General features: G+C 56.6%; 1 protein-coding gene across 7 annotated transcripts in view; it reads left to right on the forward strand.

Annotated features, from left to right (window-relative positions):
* The window catches only part of IKBKG (inhibitor of nuclear factor kappa B kinase regulatory subunit gamma), a 21643-nt gene extending 6494 nt beyond the window's left edge, over positions 1–15149 (forward strand). For 2 of the 7 annotated variants that reach the window (XM_038588736.1, XM_038588730.1), the window contains exons 3-10: positions 910–1121; positions 6931–7049; positions 8953–9105; positions 9630–9726; positions 10850–10993; positions 11259–11401; positions 11788–11849; positions 12057–15149. In XM_038588736.1, coding sequence (XP_038444664.1) covers positions 910–1121; positions 6931–7049; positions 8953–9105; positions 9630–9726; positions 10850–10993; positions 11259–11401; positions 11788–11849; positions 12057–12199 — 1073 coding nt within the window. In that variant the 3' untranslated portion in view covers positions 12200–15149. The remainder of the gene's footprint in view (positions 1–909; positions 1122–6930; positions 7050–8952; positions 9106–9629; positions 9727–10849; positions 10994–11258; positions 11402–11787; positions 11850–12056) is intronic. The other 5 variants (XM_038588734.1, XM_038588731.1, XM_038588732.1 and 2 more) reach the window with 5 other exon arrangements.
* Positions 15150–20128: the final 4979 nt, after the last annotated feature.

Genomic DNA, 20128 nt, shown 5'->3' on the forward strand with positions numbered 1-20128 from the left:
CAGTTCTGTAGTTGTGAGAACCTTTGTGTGTCACCGATCAGTTTTGTCACCCCTCGATGGTCTTCTGCCCAGGGTGTCCCTGAGTGTGTGGCTCTCCTTTCCTCAGCCTCTGCTGACTGCCTGGCCTTGGCACATACTCATCCTTCAGCCTGGTGATGGGGGGACTGGTGGTTTCTCGAACGTTCATTGTGCCCAGAGCACTTTGCTTTTTCATTTAACTCTTGTGATCCTGTGAGGTGGGTGTGATTATTTCTGTTGAACATGCAGGTGGGGACAGTGAGGCTCAGGGAGGCCACTCACTGGGGCACTTCGAGCCTTCTGGTCCTTCCAGGCTGTGGCCAGCGATGCCAAGGGGCCATTTGCCCTGGTGGCCTTCCCTGAGTCTGTGGGTAGCCTGGGGTTTCCTGATTCTGAAGGGGATGCCTGAGCGCCCCAGGGCAGGCTGGCGAGCCCTGGACCTGGCCAGGATACCAATGGGTTTGAGCCACTTACAAAGAAAGTGGCACTGGGCATATACTTTTATATTTTATTTGACTTGAAGATCTTATTTATTCATGAGAGATCCAGAGAGAGAGGCAGAGGGAGAAGCTGGCTCTCTGCGGGGAGCCCGATGTGGGACTCGATCCCAGGACCCCGGGATCACGCCCCAAGCTAAAGACAGTCGCTCAACCACTGAGCCACCCAGGTGTCCCATTGGCACACACTTGTAAACAAAGCTGTTGTATTCAGTCTCTCTGGAGAAACTTAGGGGCTTTATCAGTGCCATAAATAACTTTGAAAGTGTTATGCAAAATAGGAAGAAGTGTTTCAAGGCCATCTCTGTGTGAGAGGCTGCACAGCGCAGTAGGGAGGGCGCCGTGATGGGCCCACCTGCCGAGTCTGACCTCCCTCCCATCTCCTCTGCCACAGATGCCATCCGGCAGAGCAACCAGATGCTCCGGGAGCGCTGTGAGGAGCTGCAGCGTTTCCAGGGCAGCCAGAGGAAGGAGAAGGAGTTCCTCATGCAGAAGTTCCAGGAAGCCAGGAAACTGGTGGAGAGACTGAGTCTGGAGAAGCTCGACCTGAGGACGCAGAGGGAGCAGGCCCTGCAGGAGGTGGAACACCTGAAGCGATGTCAGCAGGTAGCCAGAGGGGCGGCCTGGGTCCCTCCCCGGCAGCCGGGGCTTCTGGCCGCCTGTCACACCAGCCACCTACATTCTGAAAACCACGGGGGTCCCAGTACGCTCAGGGCTCCCCGAGTGCGCCCTGAGGCTCGGTGCTCCACCAGGGGGGCTCCCAGGACTCAGAAGAGCCGTAGATCGGCTCACAGTTATGGTGGTTATGGTCACTCACGGTGAAAGCACACGGGTTGGAACCAGCAAGGACGAAAGGAGCTCAGGGCAGGGTCTGGGAGAGAGCAGGGACGGTGTCTCCCGTAGTGATGTGTGACAACCTGCACGGGGTACTGGTTCCCGGGGCCTTGGGTGTGGAGTGGGTCCCGGAGACCCGGAGCTCCTGCGGGTGACCTTGGATATCCAGGCCCTGCCCCCCAGACGTGAAGCCCAGAGGTGTGTTCCCCCCCCCCCCCGCCCCCGCAAGGAATTACACCTTCTGCACTTGGGAGGCTCCTGGTGAGTGTGCCAGGTTCCTGGGGTTGCCATAACAAAGGATCACAAACTGGGTGGCTTTGAGAAACAGAAACATATTATTTCCCAGTTCTGGAGGCCAGAGGTCCAAGAGCAAGATACAGGCAGGGTTGGTACATTCTGGATGCCCCCAGGGAGAACCTGTTCCTGAGTAAAAGAATGCTCCCAGCCTGGGCTCTGCCTGCCGTCTTTGGCCTCCTCTGGCTTGTAGATACATCGCTCCACCTCCGCGTCAGTCATCCCAGCGCCTTCTCCCTGCGTGTCCCTCTCCGTGCGTCTCTCCTTTTACAGAGACGCCAGCGTTGAAGAGAAATACAGCTGGACATAGTTACCGTGGTGAGAAAAGGTCTTATTTGGTAATTACTGACAGCAGGGGAAAGAGCTGAGCTCCATGTTGACATACGTGTATTCTCAAGGAGGAGAGGGGGAGGAGGGGGAGGAGGAGGAGGAGGGAGCAGGTGCTGAAGCGAAAACTCGCAGAGGGTCGGTCAGGTCAGCGTCAATGCGGAGGCGAGCTGGCTATGGAAGTTAGGGTTCCCTCTGGCATGGGGCCTGGGCTTCTGAGGCTCTGTCCTTCATGGGGAGTCCAGCTCAAAGGAGGGCTTCACAGGTCCTTGAGAAAGACCCTCCTGGGTTGTAGGAGGTACATAGACGTTTCAAAGGCGCAGAGAAGGGTTCGAGTTGGGAGCCCTCTTAGCAAATGCTCTGGGGAAGGGGTGGGCCCCTGTGTCCAGTGGTGGCTGAACCGGTCAGATTTGGCATCGTTGAACTTTGCCAGGTAGACATGCCTGTGGGGGGCTGGGTCTCCCAGGATGGCAGCCTTTGGCTGCTAGAAACCGTGTTCAAGCGTGGTCAGGTCACCGAGCGCAGGGGTTTGGAAGGAATCCAAGTCTTTTGTGCGGATTTCTTTTGTAATTCTCCACAGTCACTGTATCTCCCACCCCCGCCTCTTCCAGCATGACTGGTCGTGACCTGACTGCATCTGCAAAGCCCCTGTCTCCAGATCAGGTCCCATCTATGGTACTGGGGGTTAGGACCTGGACATATCTTTTGGGGGCCACCATTCGGCCCATCCCAGCCTTGAACAGGTGGACTCCGTGCTCTCTGCTAAATGCCTTCAGGGCATCTGTCCGTGCGGCCCGGGATGGGATGCTGGTTTCAGAGCAGAGCAGGGATCAGGACCGCTGCCGCAGTGCTCTTTCTTGGCTGACACGCCTGGCAGTAGCGGCTATTGGAGGGGACCTGGCTTCATGTTGCTGGTGGCAGTGGCAGTTGGCGCCACTACTTTGAAAAACTGTTGAGCATTTTGTCTTCAGGTTGCAGACTCAGCAGCCTCACCCCAGGTGCACCTCTAAGAGAAGCTCTTCCATGTTGACTGGCACAACAACCCAGGCACCAAGCAAGTGCCCATCACTTGGAAGCCAGTAGAACCATAGGTTGGAGTTTATTTTATTTTTTTAAAGATTTTATTTATTTATGATAGACATAGAGAGAGAGGCAGAGACACAGGCAGAGGGAGAGGCAGGCTCCATGCCGGGAGCCCGACGTGGGACGTGATCCCGGGACTCCAGGATCGTGCCCTGGGCCAAAGGCAGGCGCTAAACCGCGGAGCCACCCAGGGATCCCCTGGAGATTTAAAAAAAAAAAAAAAAAAAGGTTTACTGAGATAGAATTCACACACCATAAAATAACCCTTTTATTTATTTATTTTTTAAAGGGATCCCTGGGTGGCGCAGCGGTTTAGTGCCTGCCTTTGGCCCAGGGCGCAATCCTGGAGACCCAGGATCGAATCCCATGTCGGGCTCCCGGTGCATGGAGCCTGCTTCTCCCTCTGCCTATGTCTCTGCCTCTCTCTCTCTCTGTGTGTGACTATCATAAATAAAAATAAAAAAAAATTTAAAAAAAAGATTTAATTTATTTGAGAGAGTGAGAGGGCACAAGCAGGGGCAGGAGCAGGGGGAGAAGAAGCAGGCTCCCGGCCGAGCAGGGAGCCGGACGTGGGGCTCGGTCTCAGGACCCTGGGGCCATGACCTGAGCAAGGAAGACACTTCACTGACTAAGCCATCCAGGTGCCTCAGAATTCACTCTTTTAAAGTATAGAATCCGGGGGCTTTTTAGTATATTCATAGACTTGTATAACCATTGCCACTCCCTAGTTCCAAAACATCCACCCCTGCCCCCACCAAAGAAAGTGCATCCTCATTAGCAGGCACTCTGCGCCCTTTCCCTCAGCCCCTGGCACTCTCCACTCTGCTTTCTGTCTGTGGGCTTCTTATTCTGGACATTTCGTACCAGTGGAATCATACAGTACGTGCCCCTCGCATCTGGCCTCTTTCATTCAGCGTAAATATCTTCGAGGTTCATCCATGTTGTAGCCTGTAGGAGTACGTCCTTCCCTTTTATGGTGGCGTCCTGGTCCAGTGTATGGAGAGGCCACGTTTTGTTTAGCTATTCACCAGTTCGTGGACATTTGGGTAATTTTCACTCTTTAGCTGTTGCAAGATTATGCTTGTTAGAGAGTGACCGAGCATGGGTGCATGAGCAGAGGGCAGAGGGAGAGGGAGAAGCGGACTCCCCACTGAGCAGGGAGCCTGACTCGGGGCTGGATCTCAGGACCCGGGATCATGACCTGAGCCAGAGGCAGACTCTTAACCAATCGGGCCTCTCTATTTCTTTTTTTAAGTTTTTTTTATTTAAGTAATCTCTACACCCAGTGTGGGGCTCAAACTCATGACCCCGAGCTCAGGATTCTCCTACCTCTCCCACTGAGTCAGCCAGGCGCCCCCAGTAATGCTATGAATATTTGCGTGTGGACATGTGTTTTCATTATCAGGTAAATATCTAGGAATTCCCCCTTTAATTTTTTCCCCCTTTAATTTGAAGCAAGTTCTAGACACCATGATTTCATCTGTGAAAATTTCAGCGTACATCTCTAAGAAGGGATTTAAAAAAGACTAACTGCAAAACCGCTATCTCACCTTAAACAGTTAACATTAATCATTTAGCGTCATCAAATGGATACACCATATTGTGCCATCAGTATATTTTGACAGGATTTCCTGATGCGTTAGATGTGAGCTGTGAGATACAGAGAGGAGTCAGGAGGGACTCCGAGGTTTTTCTCCTGGTAGCTGGACGATGGATTTGCTCTCAGCTGACAAGGAGGGCTGTGAGTGGAACTGGCTTTTTGGGGGCTGCCAGGCTTGCAGTTTTTTTAAAAAAATATTATTTTTGAGAGACACACAGAGAGAGGCAGAGACATAGGCAGAGAAGCAGGCTCCCTGCAGGGAGCCCGATGCAGGACTCGATCCCAGGACTCTGGGATCATGCCTTGAGCCCAAGGTAGACGCTGAACCACTGAGCCACCCAGGCGTCCCGAGCATGCAGTCTTGAGAGCACTGCTAAATATCCAAGTGGAGACATTGATGTGACAGGCCAGGTGCTGGGTGGTATTTGCACTAGTCAGTGGGGAGACCTTTGCTGAAGTGCATTCTAGTAAGGACCAGAACACAGTGAGGGGTATCTGGGGGCAGCATGTTTTAGGGGATGGGAAAGCATATGCAAAGGTCCTGAGGCGGGGACACGCCTGTCATTTTCAGGGAACACCAAAGAGGCAAACGTGGCTGAAAGCCGTGTGGAGGTGGCTAAAGAGTGGGTGGGGAGAGTCATGGTAGGAGCTGGTTATGTGGGCTTAGTAGGGCCAGTGGAAGGAGTGAGGCTTTGACTCCAGCGTGCCAGGGACCGTGGGGGCTGCTGTGATAGCGTGAGACCTGATGTGGTTTCCTGTAGGCTACAGAGTGTGCAGGGGTATTACGGGATTAAATGGTGTCTCACGAAAAAAAAATGTCCACATCCTAAACCCCGTACCTCAGAATGTGTTCTGGAAAGAGAGTCTGCAGAGGTAACGAAGTTGAGATGTGGTCGTAGTGGATTAGCCTGGGTCTAAAACCAGCAATTGCTGTCCTTACCGGAGGAGAGACAGACGCAAAGACACACAGGGAAGACAGCCACGTGATGATGGAGGCAGAGGTTGGGGTGATGCACCCACGAGCCAAGGAGCGCCAGGGACTGCTGGCAGCCTCCAGGAGGCTGGCGGAGCCCTGGCACAGACGTCCCCCCACCGCAACCCCTCAGAAGGCACCAACCCTGCCCACACCTTGCTCTCGGACTTCTGGCCTCCCAAACCGGGACGTGCTATGTTAGTGTCTCGAGCTCCCCACTCTGTGATTCTTCATAGAAGACCCAGGAGTGGATGGGAGCCCAGGTGGGAGTCACTGCAGCTCCTGGCGAGGGCCTCTGAGCAGGGTGGGCCTGCACCCCTGGGCCTGCTGAAGGCACAGATGTGGAGGCAGGGGGCAGGTAGCTGCATAGCTAGGCCGGGGCGCACGGCAGGAATCTGTCCTGGAGGTGTGATTTTGGAAGCTGTCAGCCTGCAGGGGATGGCAGGCGTCGAGGGCACACCCAGGGACGTTGGGGCACGAGGGCCCGGGCCTTGGGACTGCGCTCGCAGGGCAGGGAGTGGCCGGCATGGTGTGTGCGCGCACAGGAGGCCGCGGCAGGGGCTCGGGGGCCGGGAGTGGCCGTTGCTGCCGAGGGTTCTGGATATGGAGGGCTGGGCGCCGAATCTGGGCCGAGTGGCCGGAGGTCGCCAGGGACCTCGTCTGGATGGTTGGATGAGGGGGACCGGGCATCGGGGAGTTCGGACAACTCTTGAGTCTTGTCACTGCTAGAGAGGCCTTCTGGAAGGTGTCAGGCTGGCTCTCTCCTGGTGGCCTTGGCCTGCGGAGTGGAGTGTGTATTTATTCATGAGCGACACAGAGAGACAGAGACACAGGCAGAGGGAGAAGCAGGCTCCCTGCAGGGAGCCTGATCTGGGACTCGATCCCAGGACCCCAGAATCCCGCCCTGAGCCAAAGGCAGACGCTCGACCACTGAGCCACCCGGACGCCCCTGGAGCGTGTGTTTAGACCCATGAGGTCTAACCTCCCTCGGCACCACGTCCTGCTGGACTCCCTCTTCACAGCCTGCTCGTCAGCCTCATAGGACTCGAGGCAGCTCTGCGCCCCTGTGTCTGCAGGCATGAGGAGGGCTTGGGGAGTGTGGGGTCATGGGACGGTTCCTTGCGGGGGCCTGGGAAGCTTCCAGAGGTGAGTGGTGAGACGGGTGGTGGTGTTGGGGGCAGGACAGAAGCCCTCAGGTGACATGTCTTAGTACCTGCCAGCTGCCCTGGGGTTCGGGGATGTCGGGGGTGGGTGGCAGCTGGCAAGAAAGCATCACTGACAGGAAGTGGCTTTTTTTCATGCAGCAGATGGCTGAAGACAAGGCTTCCGTGAAAGCCCAGGTGACGTCCCTGCTGGGGGAGCTCCAGGAGAGCCAGAGTCGTTTGGAGGCCGCCACCAAGGAGCGGCAGGCTTTGGAGGGCAGGTGAGTGGGACGGGAACGCCCCCCGGGGCTGCCGTTGGGGTGCCCGAGAAGAGAGAGGCAGCTGAGGGGCGTCTGGCGGCCTCGTCCGCGAGGGCTCAGCTGTAATGATCCCGGGAAAGGGTTTCCCGCATCCCACGGGAGAGCAGGCGCTGCACAAACTCTCCTGTCGTGCGAGCAGTCCGGGCACAGGGACCATCCTTTGCAGTATGGGGGTCACGTTGGCGTAGGGGACTCGCCGCAGCCCGCAGCCCGCCGCCCAGGTGCCCCCCGAGGGCCAACTTCGCAAGTGGCCCGCTGAAGCCAGCGGCCGGCCAGTTGCTCTTTTCTGCGCGGCGGGGTTCCCGTAAGCGGCTCCCCGGGTCTGAGGCACCAGTGCTTCCTCGGCTCTCACGGCCCCGGGTGCTGCCCTCCAGAGAGAAAGGTGGACCCCCGTGGTGGCGGCAGGGCTGCCTTCCCCCCAGGGGAGGGGGCAGGATGGTGTTGGCCGTCGTCCACGCTGGGGGGACCTTGTGGACGTGCTTCCATCTAGAAATCGGAGTGTGAGCAAAGGTGTCACAAGGTTGTGCTTGCTCGCCTTGGGCTTGTCGCGTTGCTGTTTGCCCCTGTGTCCCCCCACCCCGCCCCGGCCTCCAGGTGTCTACAATCCCATGTGTTGTTTTTAGGACAATTTGGTGTCCTTTCTGCCTGTTTTCTGTGTACGTGAAAGAAACCGCTGGGGTGGGGCGTCCGGGTGGCTCAGTGGTCGAGTGTCTGCCCTTTGGCCCAGGGCGTGATCCCGGGGTCCTGGGATCGAGTCCCACATTGGGCTCCCCACAGGGAGCCTGCTTCTCCCTTTGCCTGTGTCTCTGCCTTTTCTATGTGTTGCTCACGAGTAAATAAGTAAAATCTTAAAAAAAAAAAAACCGCTGGGGGCAATTTTGGTCCATTAGCGACCATGCACAGACGTCAGCAAGTGTGGGCTCCCAGGCAGTGTCCTTCTGTGTCCTATCCCCTGTGGCTGGCCATATAGATGGTAAGCTGGACAGCTCGGCCTCACAGCCCTGCTGGTGTCTCAGGTCCTTCCGTGTGGCCCTTTGAAGAGCTTCACGCCTCTGACACACGGAGGTCCCCCGAGCCTGGGGTCTGTCCTGCGGGAATGGCACTCACCCTTGCGCCGCGCCCCGGGCAGGCAGCGGGCCCACCTGGTGATGACCACGTCAGCTCACAGATGGAAACGTGCTCAGTCTGTTTGGACAGGTGTGGAGAAACAGCGAGACCAGCGATGATCCCCAGCAGGCCCCACCCCCTCCCGCCCTAGCAGCCCCTGTCGCCTCTGCGGTGGGGTGGGGACCGTGCAGGGCCTGGGGCCAGCAGGATGACATGGTTAGAGATCTGGGGAGCTGTGAGAAGATAGGAGACTGGAGATGGGAGATTGGGGGCTAGGGGGTGCTAGGGCTTAGAGCATGGAGGGCCTGGTGAGAAGAGACGAGCTGTGGCACCATTGCTGTCACCCAGCCAGGCTGGGGAGGCTCCTCTTGCAGGCGGATGCATTTGGGACTGCAGCTGAGCCATGGAGGTGGGTCAGCCGCCTTCTTGCCGCTTCTAGAACAGTGACTGGGAGGGAAAGAGTCGCCCCCAAGCTGGCTCTCTGTGGTTGTCCCATCTCTGGTAACCGTGTGTCCCCCCTGCCCCCCTGACATCCGAGAGCCACGTCCTTTCTCACGGCAGATCGGCTGTGCGTTGGCAGGATGTTCTGAGCAACTCCTGCCCCCGTGACGGCGCTCTGCCTGCAGGCCGCAGAGCTTCCAGGGCCGTCGGGCTTCGAGCTCCTCCTCAGTGCCGCGGGGATCCTGTGAACGCCCCGACACCCTGCCCCCCACTCCTGCCGAGGCCCTCCCGTGACCTCCCCCTTCCCCCGTGCCAGGGCCCGGGCTGCCAGCGAGCAGGCCCGGCAGCTGGAGAGCGAGCGGGAGGCGCTGCAGCAGCAGCACAGCGTGCAGGTGGACCAGCTGCGCATGCAGAGCCAGAGCGTGGAGGCGGCCCTGCGCATGGAGCGCCAGGCTGCCTCGGAGGAGAAGTGAGTGGCTTCCTGCCCCCGGGGGGACAGAGACCAGAGGGCCATCGGGGGCTTTCTGCCTGTCAGCGAGCCCGTCTGCGGGCCGTCCCTTACCGTCATCACACCTACACGATCCATCTCTGATGCGATGGTATGTGCTCTTCAGTCCACGTCCGGACGCCCCCTTTGGGCCCACGTGGCAACAGCGTCTGGTCCCAGTCCCTGCATTGCATCCGTTGGTGTGCCTTGGAGTCTCCATTAATCTAGAACACTTCTCCCACATCTCTGTGTTTTTCACAGAGTTCACTTTTTTGAAGAGCCCAGGACTGTTCCACTTTATTATAGACGGTTCTTATTTTTAAAAACGTTAGCCTTAAACAAAGGGATACTAAGCATTTAGTAAAGCCTGTCTTAGGGCTGCTGGCCTTGAAGGCACAAACGCACCCTGCAAGCAAGCCCCTTTCTGGTCTGTGGACATGAGGAGGAGGACCGTGGAGCGGGGTCAGGACAAGGTGGTTTCTCCAGCAAAGGCTCCTCTTCCTTAGGCGGAAGCTGGCCCAGCTACAGGTGGCCTATCACCAGCTCTTCCAGGAGTATGACAACCACATCAAGAGCAGCATGGTGAGCAGCGAGCGAAACCGAGTGAGTATGGTGGGGCTGTCGCGGGGACTGTAGGACTGACTTTGCTTCGCTTCCTCTCCCTGCCGCCTAGAAACAGCAGAGCTCGGGACCTGCTGCCACTGATTTAGGGCCATGGGAGCTCAAGTTCTTATTTGAACACTTGCCAGAATTTGATTTTGGGGGGGATGTTTGACTTGTCGTAGACCTTTGTCAAGGTCGCAGTGTGACAGCTCAGCGCGGGTGGTGGGAGACTGGGATCCTAGGGCTGTGCTGTGTGTGGCCTACGGTCCCCTGGGCCGGGCCTCTGGCGGCGCTCTGTGTGGCCTGGGAACATGCTTGTCTCCGTGGCCAGTCCTTCCCACCAGCTTGGCTCCTGGCTCAGAGATCCCAGAGCCAAGGTGAGGCGTGGGACACTTCATCACACTACTGGGAGTGGTGCTGGGAGCCCTTTTCTGGTTGGTTTTCATCAGACCTGTACTGGGTGCAATGTCAAGTGATCGCGTTTTAAGAAGGATGCTGTCAAACCCGAATGTACCCAGGGGACATCTCTAAGGCTTGTAAGGGTAACACCTGACACCGACCACACCAGGAAGAGTTAGTTACACAACTGTGGCCTTTCGATCTGCAGGAGGAAGGCTTGCTGGCATGTGTGGCTGTGTCTGTGTGTGCATGCATCTGCGTGTGTGCATGGGGGGCTGAGGGCATCTGGGAGGGAGCAGCAGACCTTTGTAGGATGGCAGGGTGGCAGGACCCACAGGTCTCAGCTTCGTGGCGGCATGTGGTGGACTGTTAGCACGGGAGAGCAGCTGAGCGTGGAGGGGATGGCCTCAGGAGGGAGGATGGCCCTGTCCGCTGAAAGGTTAGAGGTGGGCTGTCCGGCTGGGGATTCTGGGAAGGGAGTGTTGGCCTGGGTGGGAAGTTGTGCCACATGATGTCAAAGGTTCCCTGTAGCCTCTGCCTTTCCTGTGCCGTGCACGCCCTGTCGTCTTGTGCTCTCCACCACTCCAGGGTTGGCCAGCCAGGGCCCATCTTTCATTGATTCCTTTTGGTTCTTCTCACCTGGAGCAGCAGCCGGCCTGGTGGCAGCCTGGTGCCTGCCACGGGCCAGTTTGGGCTCCTGCAGTTCCCCCTTGCCCGTTCCTAGGGAATGCAGCTGGAGGATCTCAAGCAGCAGCTCCAGCAGGCCGAGGAGGCCCTGGTGGCCAAACAGGAAGTGATCGACAAGCTGAAGGAAGAGGCCGAGCAGCACAAGATCGTGATGGAGACCGTCCCGGTGCTAAAGGCTCAGGTGAGGGCACTTCTCTGTGGCCCGTGTGCGGGTCAGCCGACTGGGCCTGCTGGGCCCTGGGCCCTGGTATGTATGTCCCTGGTGTCATTTTGCGGTGGCTTCACGGAAGCCCTTTGAGCCCCTTGCTCTTCCTTGATCTGTCTGCGCTTGGCGGTGACTCTCTGTGCCCCGGCTCTGGGAGGGTGGGAGCCGGCTGTCCCCGATCCCCCAGCAGGCAGTGAATGGCCCACAGCTGGCGGGCGTGCCCCTCTCTTGGCTTTGCCAGGCGGATATATACAAGGCCGACTTCCAGGCCGAGAGGCAGGCCCGGGAGAAGCTGGCTGAGAAGAAGGAGATCCTGCAGGATCAGCTGGAGCAGCTGCAGAGGGAGTACAGCAGGCTGAAGGCCAGCTGTCAGGAGTCGGCCAGGTGGGCCTCGGAGGGCCCGCCCCACGGGGGGTGGGACTGGGTGCGGGGGTCCCGGTGGTGACCGCGTGCGTGTGTCAGGTTAGGCTGAGCCGGCCCTCCCTCTCCGCTCTCCCTCTCCTGCCCTGTCCTGCCCCATCCTTCCGTTGGCTCCGTGCATACTTTTTTTTTTAAAAGATTTTATTTATTTATTCATAAGAGAGAGAGAGAGAGAGAGAGGCAGAAACACAGGCAGAGGGAGAAGCAGGCTCCATGCAGGGCGCCTGACATGGGACTCTGTCCCGGGACTCCAGGATCAGGCCCTGGGCCGAAGGCAGGCGCCCAACCGCTGAGCCACCCAGGGATCCCCTCCGTGCATACTTTTGATCTGACAGTTTCTCTTCTCAAAGGATTGAAGATCTGAGGAAGCGGCACGTGGAGGTCTCCCAGGCTCCCTTACCCGTCACCCCAGGTGAGTGAGCGGTCGGAGAAGGGATGGAGAGGGCAGGGTGCCAGAGAAGGGCCCATCTCGCCTCCCCAGAGTCACTGTCCCGAGTGCAGTCCCCTCCTGGGGACGGGGCGGGCTGAGAGGGAAGACGCAAGCGGCGGTGACCCCAGTGGCCGACCCGACAGGCCTAGCAAGTCTCAGTCCTCTCTGATGCTTCCTCTCTTTCTCCAGTTCACGCCTCCTTTCACGTGCCCGTGTCCATCCAGAGGAGAAGCCCCCCCGAGGAGCCACCGGACTTCTGCTGCCCCAAGTGCCAGTATCAGGCCCCTGATATGGACACCCTGCAGATACACGTCATGGAGTGCATCGAGTAGGGCTGCCTGCCAGTAAGCAGCACAGGACGGCCCGGTGCGAGCTCTCCTGCCGCACGGTCCAGAGTTACGGGCTAGGTGACACAGAACAGGCCACTTCTGTGCGCCCCACGAGCTAGCTCTAGGACCTTATGCTTCAGCTCCCCCATCTGCTGGTTTGCCTCTTTTAGGGCCCATGGAACCCCGGTTAGGCCTGATGCTCTGCTCCTTTTGCTCGTTCTGTCCGCTTGAACTGCTTGCCCTGGGGCTCCCTCTGTTTCCACGTCCACTGGGGAACTCAAGAATCAAGGCCAGGGCTCTCAGAGAACTTCTCAAGCCAAGACGGGCAGAAGCCTTGCCTCCCGCCCACGCTTCCACACACCGTGGCCCCAGCACCCTCGTGGGCCGCGTGGTATTCCATTTGGAGGCTGCACCGCCGGCCCATTTTACCAGTCAGCTTCAGATGAACACTTGGGCCCTCGCCACTCACTGTCACAAACGATGCTGCACTGAACATCCTTGGGCGTCACTTACGTGTCTCTTTGGGTCAGGGTCTTAGAAGCAGCACCGCTGAGCATCGAGCCCTGCCCACACGAGGGGTGCCCGGCCTGCGGGCTTTTGCCATTTGTCGGGCACGGCGCTCTCTATTGAGCCTGAGTGTGTTTGTGGAGCTTGAAGGACCTTTTCGAGTTCTGCTCTTAATGGCTCATTTGTACGTTTTGCCCATTTTTCTGTTGGGCTGTAAGTCTTTTGTTCCTCAGTGGGTTTGAGCTCTTTGGTCACTGGTGGGATGGGCTCTTGTGTATGATAGAAACTGCCACTGTCTTCTCTTCCTCTAACTTTGTGTGAGTGTGTTTTGGGCTTGAAGTTGGTCATCCTTGCGTGGCCACGTCTGTGCACCTTCCCTTCCCTGCTTTGGGTTTACCATTGTTGTGACGGGCTCATGGTTTGACAGGGAGGTGCTTCCACATGCGCACTTTTCCTTTCCTTTTCCGACCGACCACCACTGCGTGCTCTTGTCCTCCCAGAGAGTGTTGCTGCTCTGTGTGGTGGCTGCCTTTCATCACGTTGCAGAAGCTTGTGATGCTGCTCCCCACACCAGCCCCAAATGCCCCAGCCTTGTGAAGGGAAGCCACTTGGTGACAATTGGCAGGTTCTGAACGCTAGAGGGCCCCTTACTGTTGCTTTGCAAGATTTCTGGCTGTTTCCTCGGATGCCAAAGCCAAGGGCTGCCAAAGCCAAGGGCGTTAAGCCCGCAGTTGTCAGCAAAGGACATCAGAAGTGGAGGAAGAATGCCCTGGCCTCCCCTGGTTGGGAATGGGGTGTCGCCGAAGACAGCCTGGCCGGCAGCCCGTTCTGGAGACGAGACTGGCCCGGGGGGCGCCTGGCGTGTGCAGCAGCGGGAGCACCTTTTCCAGTTCCCGGAGCCCGGGTGTCTCCTCGCAGATGACTGAACTTTGGGAAAACGTTAAAGGCGCAGACAGGCTCCCCACTCCCGGGTGCTGTGTTTCAGTCCTGACCTGCAGTTTTCTGCATTAGCACTTCAGTTTCGGGGGATATATTTATTTCCCGTGGCCACTGTGACAAATGACCAGCTTGGCTTAGAACAACAAGAATTCATTCTCTCATGGTGCTAAAATCAGGGTGACAGCAGGGTTGGTTTCTTTTGGAGGCGCTCAGGGAAAGATCAGCTGCAGGCCTGTCTCCCAGCCTCCGTGGGTGGTGGCCCGTGGCATTCTGGGCCGGTAGACGTGTCACTCCGTTCTCTGCCTCTGTGGTTACGTGGCCTCTTCTTTTTCCTGACTGCATCTTCTCTTCTTGTCCCTTACAAGAACACCAGTCACTGGGTTTAGGGCCCACCTCCATCATCTAGGTTAACGTCATTTTGAGGTCCTTATCTTCATTATATCCACAAAGACTTTTCCCAAATAGGGTCGTAATCACAAATTCTGTGCATTAGGACATGCATATGTCTTTCGGGCCACCATTTGGCCCGGCACAAGGGATATCTCCTGGGGCCCACAGACTAGGGCAGGTGCAGTTGAGGACCGGTGTCTCCAGGACCAGCAGCTCCGTTGCGGGGGCTTGTCCCCTGGGGTGAGGGTGGCCGCTGGGCTGCAGAGGCACTTGGCGCTCCGTGGGAAGGAAAGCTGGTGTGGTGTGGGGCAGGCCCTTGCAGGTGTGGGGACTGCCGCTCCTCGGGACATCTCGTCTCCTGCTGGACACTGTGGTTAGGGCCGGTGGCTGCAGGCAGAAGGAAGGGTGCAGGCTGCCTGCAATAGGACAGAGCAGTCGGACTGACCGGGGCCCTGGGTGACAGCCACCAGCGGTGTAGGGCTGGGCTTCGAGTCCTCCTCTGGCTTCCTCCTCTGAAAGGGAGTTGAAAGGACGAAGATGAGATGCAGGTGCAGTGAGAGGCAGATGGTGACTTCCTGGGGAACTTTCCTGGGGTTCCGGCTGTGGCGTCCATGCGGGCCATGCAGCAGCAGCCGCCAGGAGCTGTGCAGCCTTTCGTGCCTGGGCCCCGGGCCGGCGGAGCCACGCTCTGGGGGCAGGGCCTGGCAGCGGCTGAGCGCCACGGGTCTTCCGAAGCTTCCGTTCCTGGGGTGCGCTTGCTCCCTGCCTGCTGCTGATGGCACCCCGTGTGACCCGGTGTGCCTCAGGCGGCGTGGGCTTTAAGCCAGACCTTTCAGTCTGAAGTGGGGGGTTCCGCTTTCTTCCCTTCTGGCTTTCCCTAGATCGGGCTTCCAGAATAAGCGTCTGGATGCCTCCTGCGGGGGAAGCAGCCTGCCTGCCTCCTTCGCTGTGGCCCCTTGACCCTCCTGGCCCTGGCCTTGCCGATAGAGACAGCTAGAAGCACCTCCTGCTGTACCTGTGTCCCCTCTTGTTGCTCGCACACGCGTGCCCTCTGTTACCCGCTCGTCGGTGCTTAAGAGAAACCCAGGTGAGCAATAAAGTCGCCAATGAGAACGCTTCCGGCCCTGACCTGTACCTGAAACACGCAAACCAGGCGAAAAGGGGTGTGAGCCAGGAACAGAGGGAGACCTCTGGTGGGCCGGGGGGCCGGCGTGGCAGGATGGAGGGCGTGGTGGCCACCAGGGCCTGGGGTGACCGTGGTGGTGCCTGTGGGTTCTGCTGATGTGCGGCCGGTGCGGGAGCCCTGCTCGGGGGAGCCCTGCTGGTGGGGGCCCTGCTCGGGGGAGCCCTGCTGGGGGGAGCCCTGCTGGTGGGGGCCCTGCTCCGGGGAGCCCTGCTCAGGGGAGCCCTGCTTGCGGGAGCCCTGCTTGCGGGAGCCCTGCTGGTGGGAGCCCTGCTCGGGGGAGCCCTGCCCGAGCAGCTGTGCTGGCGGGAGCCCTGTTTGGGGGAGCTCTGCTCGGGGGAGCCCTGCTGGTGGGAGCCCTGCTCGTGGGAGCCAAGCTCCGGGGTGTGCCGCCTGCGGCCCGCAGACACAAACCTTGCGAAGCGTGGCTGTGCAAGAACGGCCAGGGCCGCGCGTGAGTGCACGTGGGCGCCAGCCTTGGCAGCAGTGACGCGGCGCTGGGCTGTACGCGGGTGGCCTCGACCTGGCAGGCGGCGCGGCCGCGGGGGGGGGGGGGGCTGCCATTGCCCAGCAGGGAGCGCGGCCGCCTCGCTGTCCAGGCACTGCGCGAGCATCGGCCGGGGCGGCTGCGACACCGGCCGAGCACCTCCGGGGCCGCGGGGGTCTCCGGGCTGAGAGTGAGGCGGTGCGGGCCTGGGTCCCTGGCTCGTGGGTGGCAGTCCTCGCCCTGCGTCTGCCCGTGGCCGCCCTCTGGGGGTCCGGGGGACCCCGTGATGTCAGGAGGCGGGCCCGTGGGACCGGGGCGCAGCCCCCCGACCTCGGACAGCGGGCCCCTCGGGAAGGCCGGGGCTCCCAGGAGGCCCGGGGGCGTGGGGGTCCGCAGTCCCTGGGGAGAGAGGGACACACGTCAGCCCAATCCCCTTGTACACTAGCCCGGCTTTACAGGGGGCCTGACACGGCGGGCGGCTGTGCCCCAGCGGCCTTCAGGGCAAAGGGCTGCTCTTGCTCCCTGACACGTGGACGCGGGGGGGGGGGGGGGGGCAAGGCCGAGCAGCCGCTGACCAATGACTGGGAGCTGCAGCAGGCGGCAGCCAAATGCTCGGGGCTGCCACCAATCCTATGCGCTTCGCCGACCCACCGACCCACGGACAGGAGCTGCCAAGATCCCCCCGGGAAAGAGAGCACTAGGCTGTGCCCTGTGCGGGAAGCGCTGCCTCACGGGGATGCCTTACGGCGATGTGCTTTCTTTTTTTCTTTTTATTGGAGTTCACTTTGCCAACATATAGCACAACACCCAGTGCTCATCCCGTCAAGTGCCCCCCTCAGTGTCCGTCACCCAGTCACCCCCACCCCCACCTCCTCCCCTTCCCCCACCCCTAGTTCGTTTCCCAGAGTTAGGAGTCTTCATGTTCTGTCTCCCTCTATGATATTTCCTACCCATTTCTTCTCCCTTCCCTTCTATTCCCTTTCACTATTATTTATATTCCCCAAATGAATGAGACCATATAATGTTTGTCCTTCTCCAACTGACTTACTTCACTCAGCATCATACCCTCCAGTTCCATCCACGTCAAAGCAAATGGTGGGTATTTGTCGTTTTTGATGCCTGAGGAATACTCCATTATATACACAGACCACAGCTTCTTTATCCATCATCTGTCGATGGACACCGAGGCTCCTTCCACAGTTTGGCTATTGTGGACATTGCTGCTGTGAACATTGGGGTGCAGGTGTCCCGGCGTTTCATTGCATCTGAATCTTTGGGGTAAATCCCCAGCAGTGCAATTGCTGGGTCGTAGGGCAGCTCTATTTTTAACTCTTTGAGGAACCTCCACACAGTTTTCCAGAGTGGCTGCACCAGGTCACATTCCCACCAACAGTGCAGGAGGGTTCCCCTTTCTCCACATCCTCTCCAACATTTGTGGTTTCCTGACTTGTTAATGTTCTCCATTCTCACTGGTGTAAGGTGGGATCTCATTGTGGTTTTGATTTTGATTTGTATTTCCGTGTCCATCTCCATTTTATTTTATTTTATTTTAATTAATTAATTAATTAATTTATGATAGTCACAGAGAAAGAGAGAGAGAGAGAGGCAGAGACACAGGCAGGGGGAGAAGCAGGCTCCATGCACCAGGAGCCCGACGTGGGATTCGATCCCGGGTCTCCAGGATCACGCCCTGGGCCAAAGGCAGGCGCCAAACCGCTGTGCCACCCAGGGATCCCCTAGCCAGTGTTGATAATAAATTAATACTCACGTCATGTGACTTGAATAGAGCTTCGAAAACTAATTCACAGTTCCTTCTGAAAGATTATCACAATACAGTAAGTGTGTACTGGGGGTTAGGCTCCTTTTTTGTTTGGGGCCAAATTTTTCTAATAGACAAAGCTAGTCTGCTTTAGGAAATCTTTGCCATAGTGAAATATAAACTTCATTGCATTTCTTTCCAAAGGCAAGTTGCCAAGGGAAGATGCCACCCCTTGAATTAGTCATGTTATTACCTGTGTGACATGTTACCAAGGTGTTTATAAGTTGAAACAATATTTTCTCTGACATTAAAGAAGTCTGTAAAATTTATAGGCCCTAGCTGAGGTGGATTTATTTTGAAAGGACCAAAGCTTGAACTTCAGGGCACCTCACTTCCATAGGCCCCTTCCAAGGTCTTGAGAGAAGTCCTAGCAATTTTTATACTCATGATTTTGCATGTTTTTATTAGACAGGATTTTCCAAAGTAGATGAGGTTCAGGCCCCACAAGACCTTGATTCACCCTGGGTTTCAGGTAATTATAACTCAGTAAGCTTCTTGAATGAAGCCTCTAAGTTATTGATAAATACCGAGTGAACAAGTTAGCAGTGTGGTAAGGTCTATTTTGAATCTGAAATCCACCTCAAAGACATGCCAAGAGCTTATTAATAAAGTACCACCTTTGGGTTTTTTTTTAATAATAAATTTATTTTTTATTGGTGTTTAATTTACCAACATACAGAATAACACCCAGTGCTCATCCTGTCAAGTGCACCCCTCAGTGCCCATCACCCAGTCACCCCCACCCCCGCCCTCCTCCCCTTCCACCACCCCTAGTTCGTTTCCCAGAGTTAGGAGTCTCTCCTGTTCTGTCTCCCTTTCTGATATTTCCCACACATTTCTTCTCCCTTCCCTTATATTCCCTTTCACTATTATTTATATTCCCCAAATGAATGAGACCATATAATGTGGTTTATGTATACAATGGAATATTCCTCAGCCATTAGAAACGACAAATACCCAGCATTTGCTTCAACGTGGATGGAAATGGAAGGTATTATGCTGAGTGAAGTAAGTCAATCGGAAAAGGACAAACATTGTATGTTCTTATTTATTTTTAAAAGATTTTATTTACTTATTCGCGAGAGTCACAGAGAGAGAGGGGCAGGGACACAGGCAGAGGGAGAAGCAGGCCCCACACAGGGAGCCCGACGCGGGACTCGATCCGATCCCGGGTCTCCAGGATCACGCCCTGGGCCCAAGGCAGCGCTCACCCGCTGGCCCCCCGGGTGCCCTGAGTGCTGTTTTATGCCGTCGCTCCGCATTTCCCGAGCTGCCTATTATATGCCATGTGGTTCCGTAGGAGAAACCATGTGTATGAATAGACATCGCGCAGGCTCCGCCCCTTTTCTTTCTTCTCCTTTTCTCCTTTTCCTCTCTCATTCATCCTCTCCCTGTCATTTACTGGAAGTCTTCGTCGAGGATGGAAACAACCCGTCGTCCTGTTCTTGCCAGTATTAACCAGCCCGGGGCGTCAAAGCAAGTGGATCGGAATTGCTCAAGTAAGTGTGGTGGGGTAGGGTCGGGATGCACTACGGATTCAAGGGAAGGGTGTCACGAGGCTTCCTTAAACCATCCCGGGGAGCTCGGCTGGTTCAGTCGGAAGAGCACGCGACTCCTGGTCTTGGGCCGTAGGTTTGAGCCCTACATTGGGTGTAGAGATCACTTAATGGTAAAATCTTGGGGGGCACCTGGGGGGCTCCGTTGGCTCAGTGTCTGCCTTCGGCTCAGATCAAGATGTCAGGGTCCTGGGATGGAGCCCCGCAGTGGGCTCCCTGCTCCATGGGCTGCCTGCTTCTCCCTCTCCCTCTGCCTACACCCCCCACTCATGTCATGCTCATGCTCTCTCTCTCTCAAGTGAATGGATGGGATCTTTAAAAAGAAATAAAATAGATTCCTGGGACACCTGGTGGACTCATTTGACTGTGCAGCTGGCTTGGTTTCTGCTCAGGTCATGATCTCATGTGTTATGACATCGAGCCCCATGCCTAGCTCCATGCGCAGGGTGGAGCCCACTTAGGACTCTCTCCCTCTGCCCCCGCTACTCAAAAAATAAATAAAAATTTGAAATACTCTGATTCTTTAAAAAAAATGCCCTGATTCCTTAGAATGTATTATGTTGGCAGTGGAAGTGACGTGATGTTTCCATGATCTATTTGATTGAAGATCAGTTTTTACCAGTGAATTTACATTTTACAGCAATTTTTACTTGTGAGCTTAAAGATGCAGTTGACAAATTGATATTTCGGAAGGCACTACGAAGGACGTAAAAGCCATGACAGTCTGTGCTTCTGGATGACCAGCTACCAGTTAACATTTAATTGGAGTATATATACAAGAGGGAATGAAAAGCTAGGAAAATACTTGAAATCTTTCCCTATCAGATGTTCCCTCCTAAGCTTCAATGTTCCTCTTTCAACAAAAGAAATATCTTAGGAGAATATTTATGCCTGGACCAGGAGTTAGAGGAGTCTGGGATTTTTTTTCTGAAATCGAGTAAATTGTATTTTCTTTTTAAATGACTTTGTGAATTTCCAAGACTCTCGAAATATCTTTGTATCTCTTCCAATTTGCTGTCATTTCACCTGAAATCCAGTTGGAATGCTTTTA

This window comes from Canis lupus, chromosome X (assembly GCF_011100685.1).
Source record: "Canis lupus familiaris isolate Mischka breed German Shepherd chromosome X, alternate assembly UU_Cfam_GSD_1.0, whole genome shotgun sequence".
NCBI lineage: Eukaryota > Metazoa > Chordata > Mammalia > Carnivora > Canidae > Canis > Canis lupus.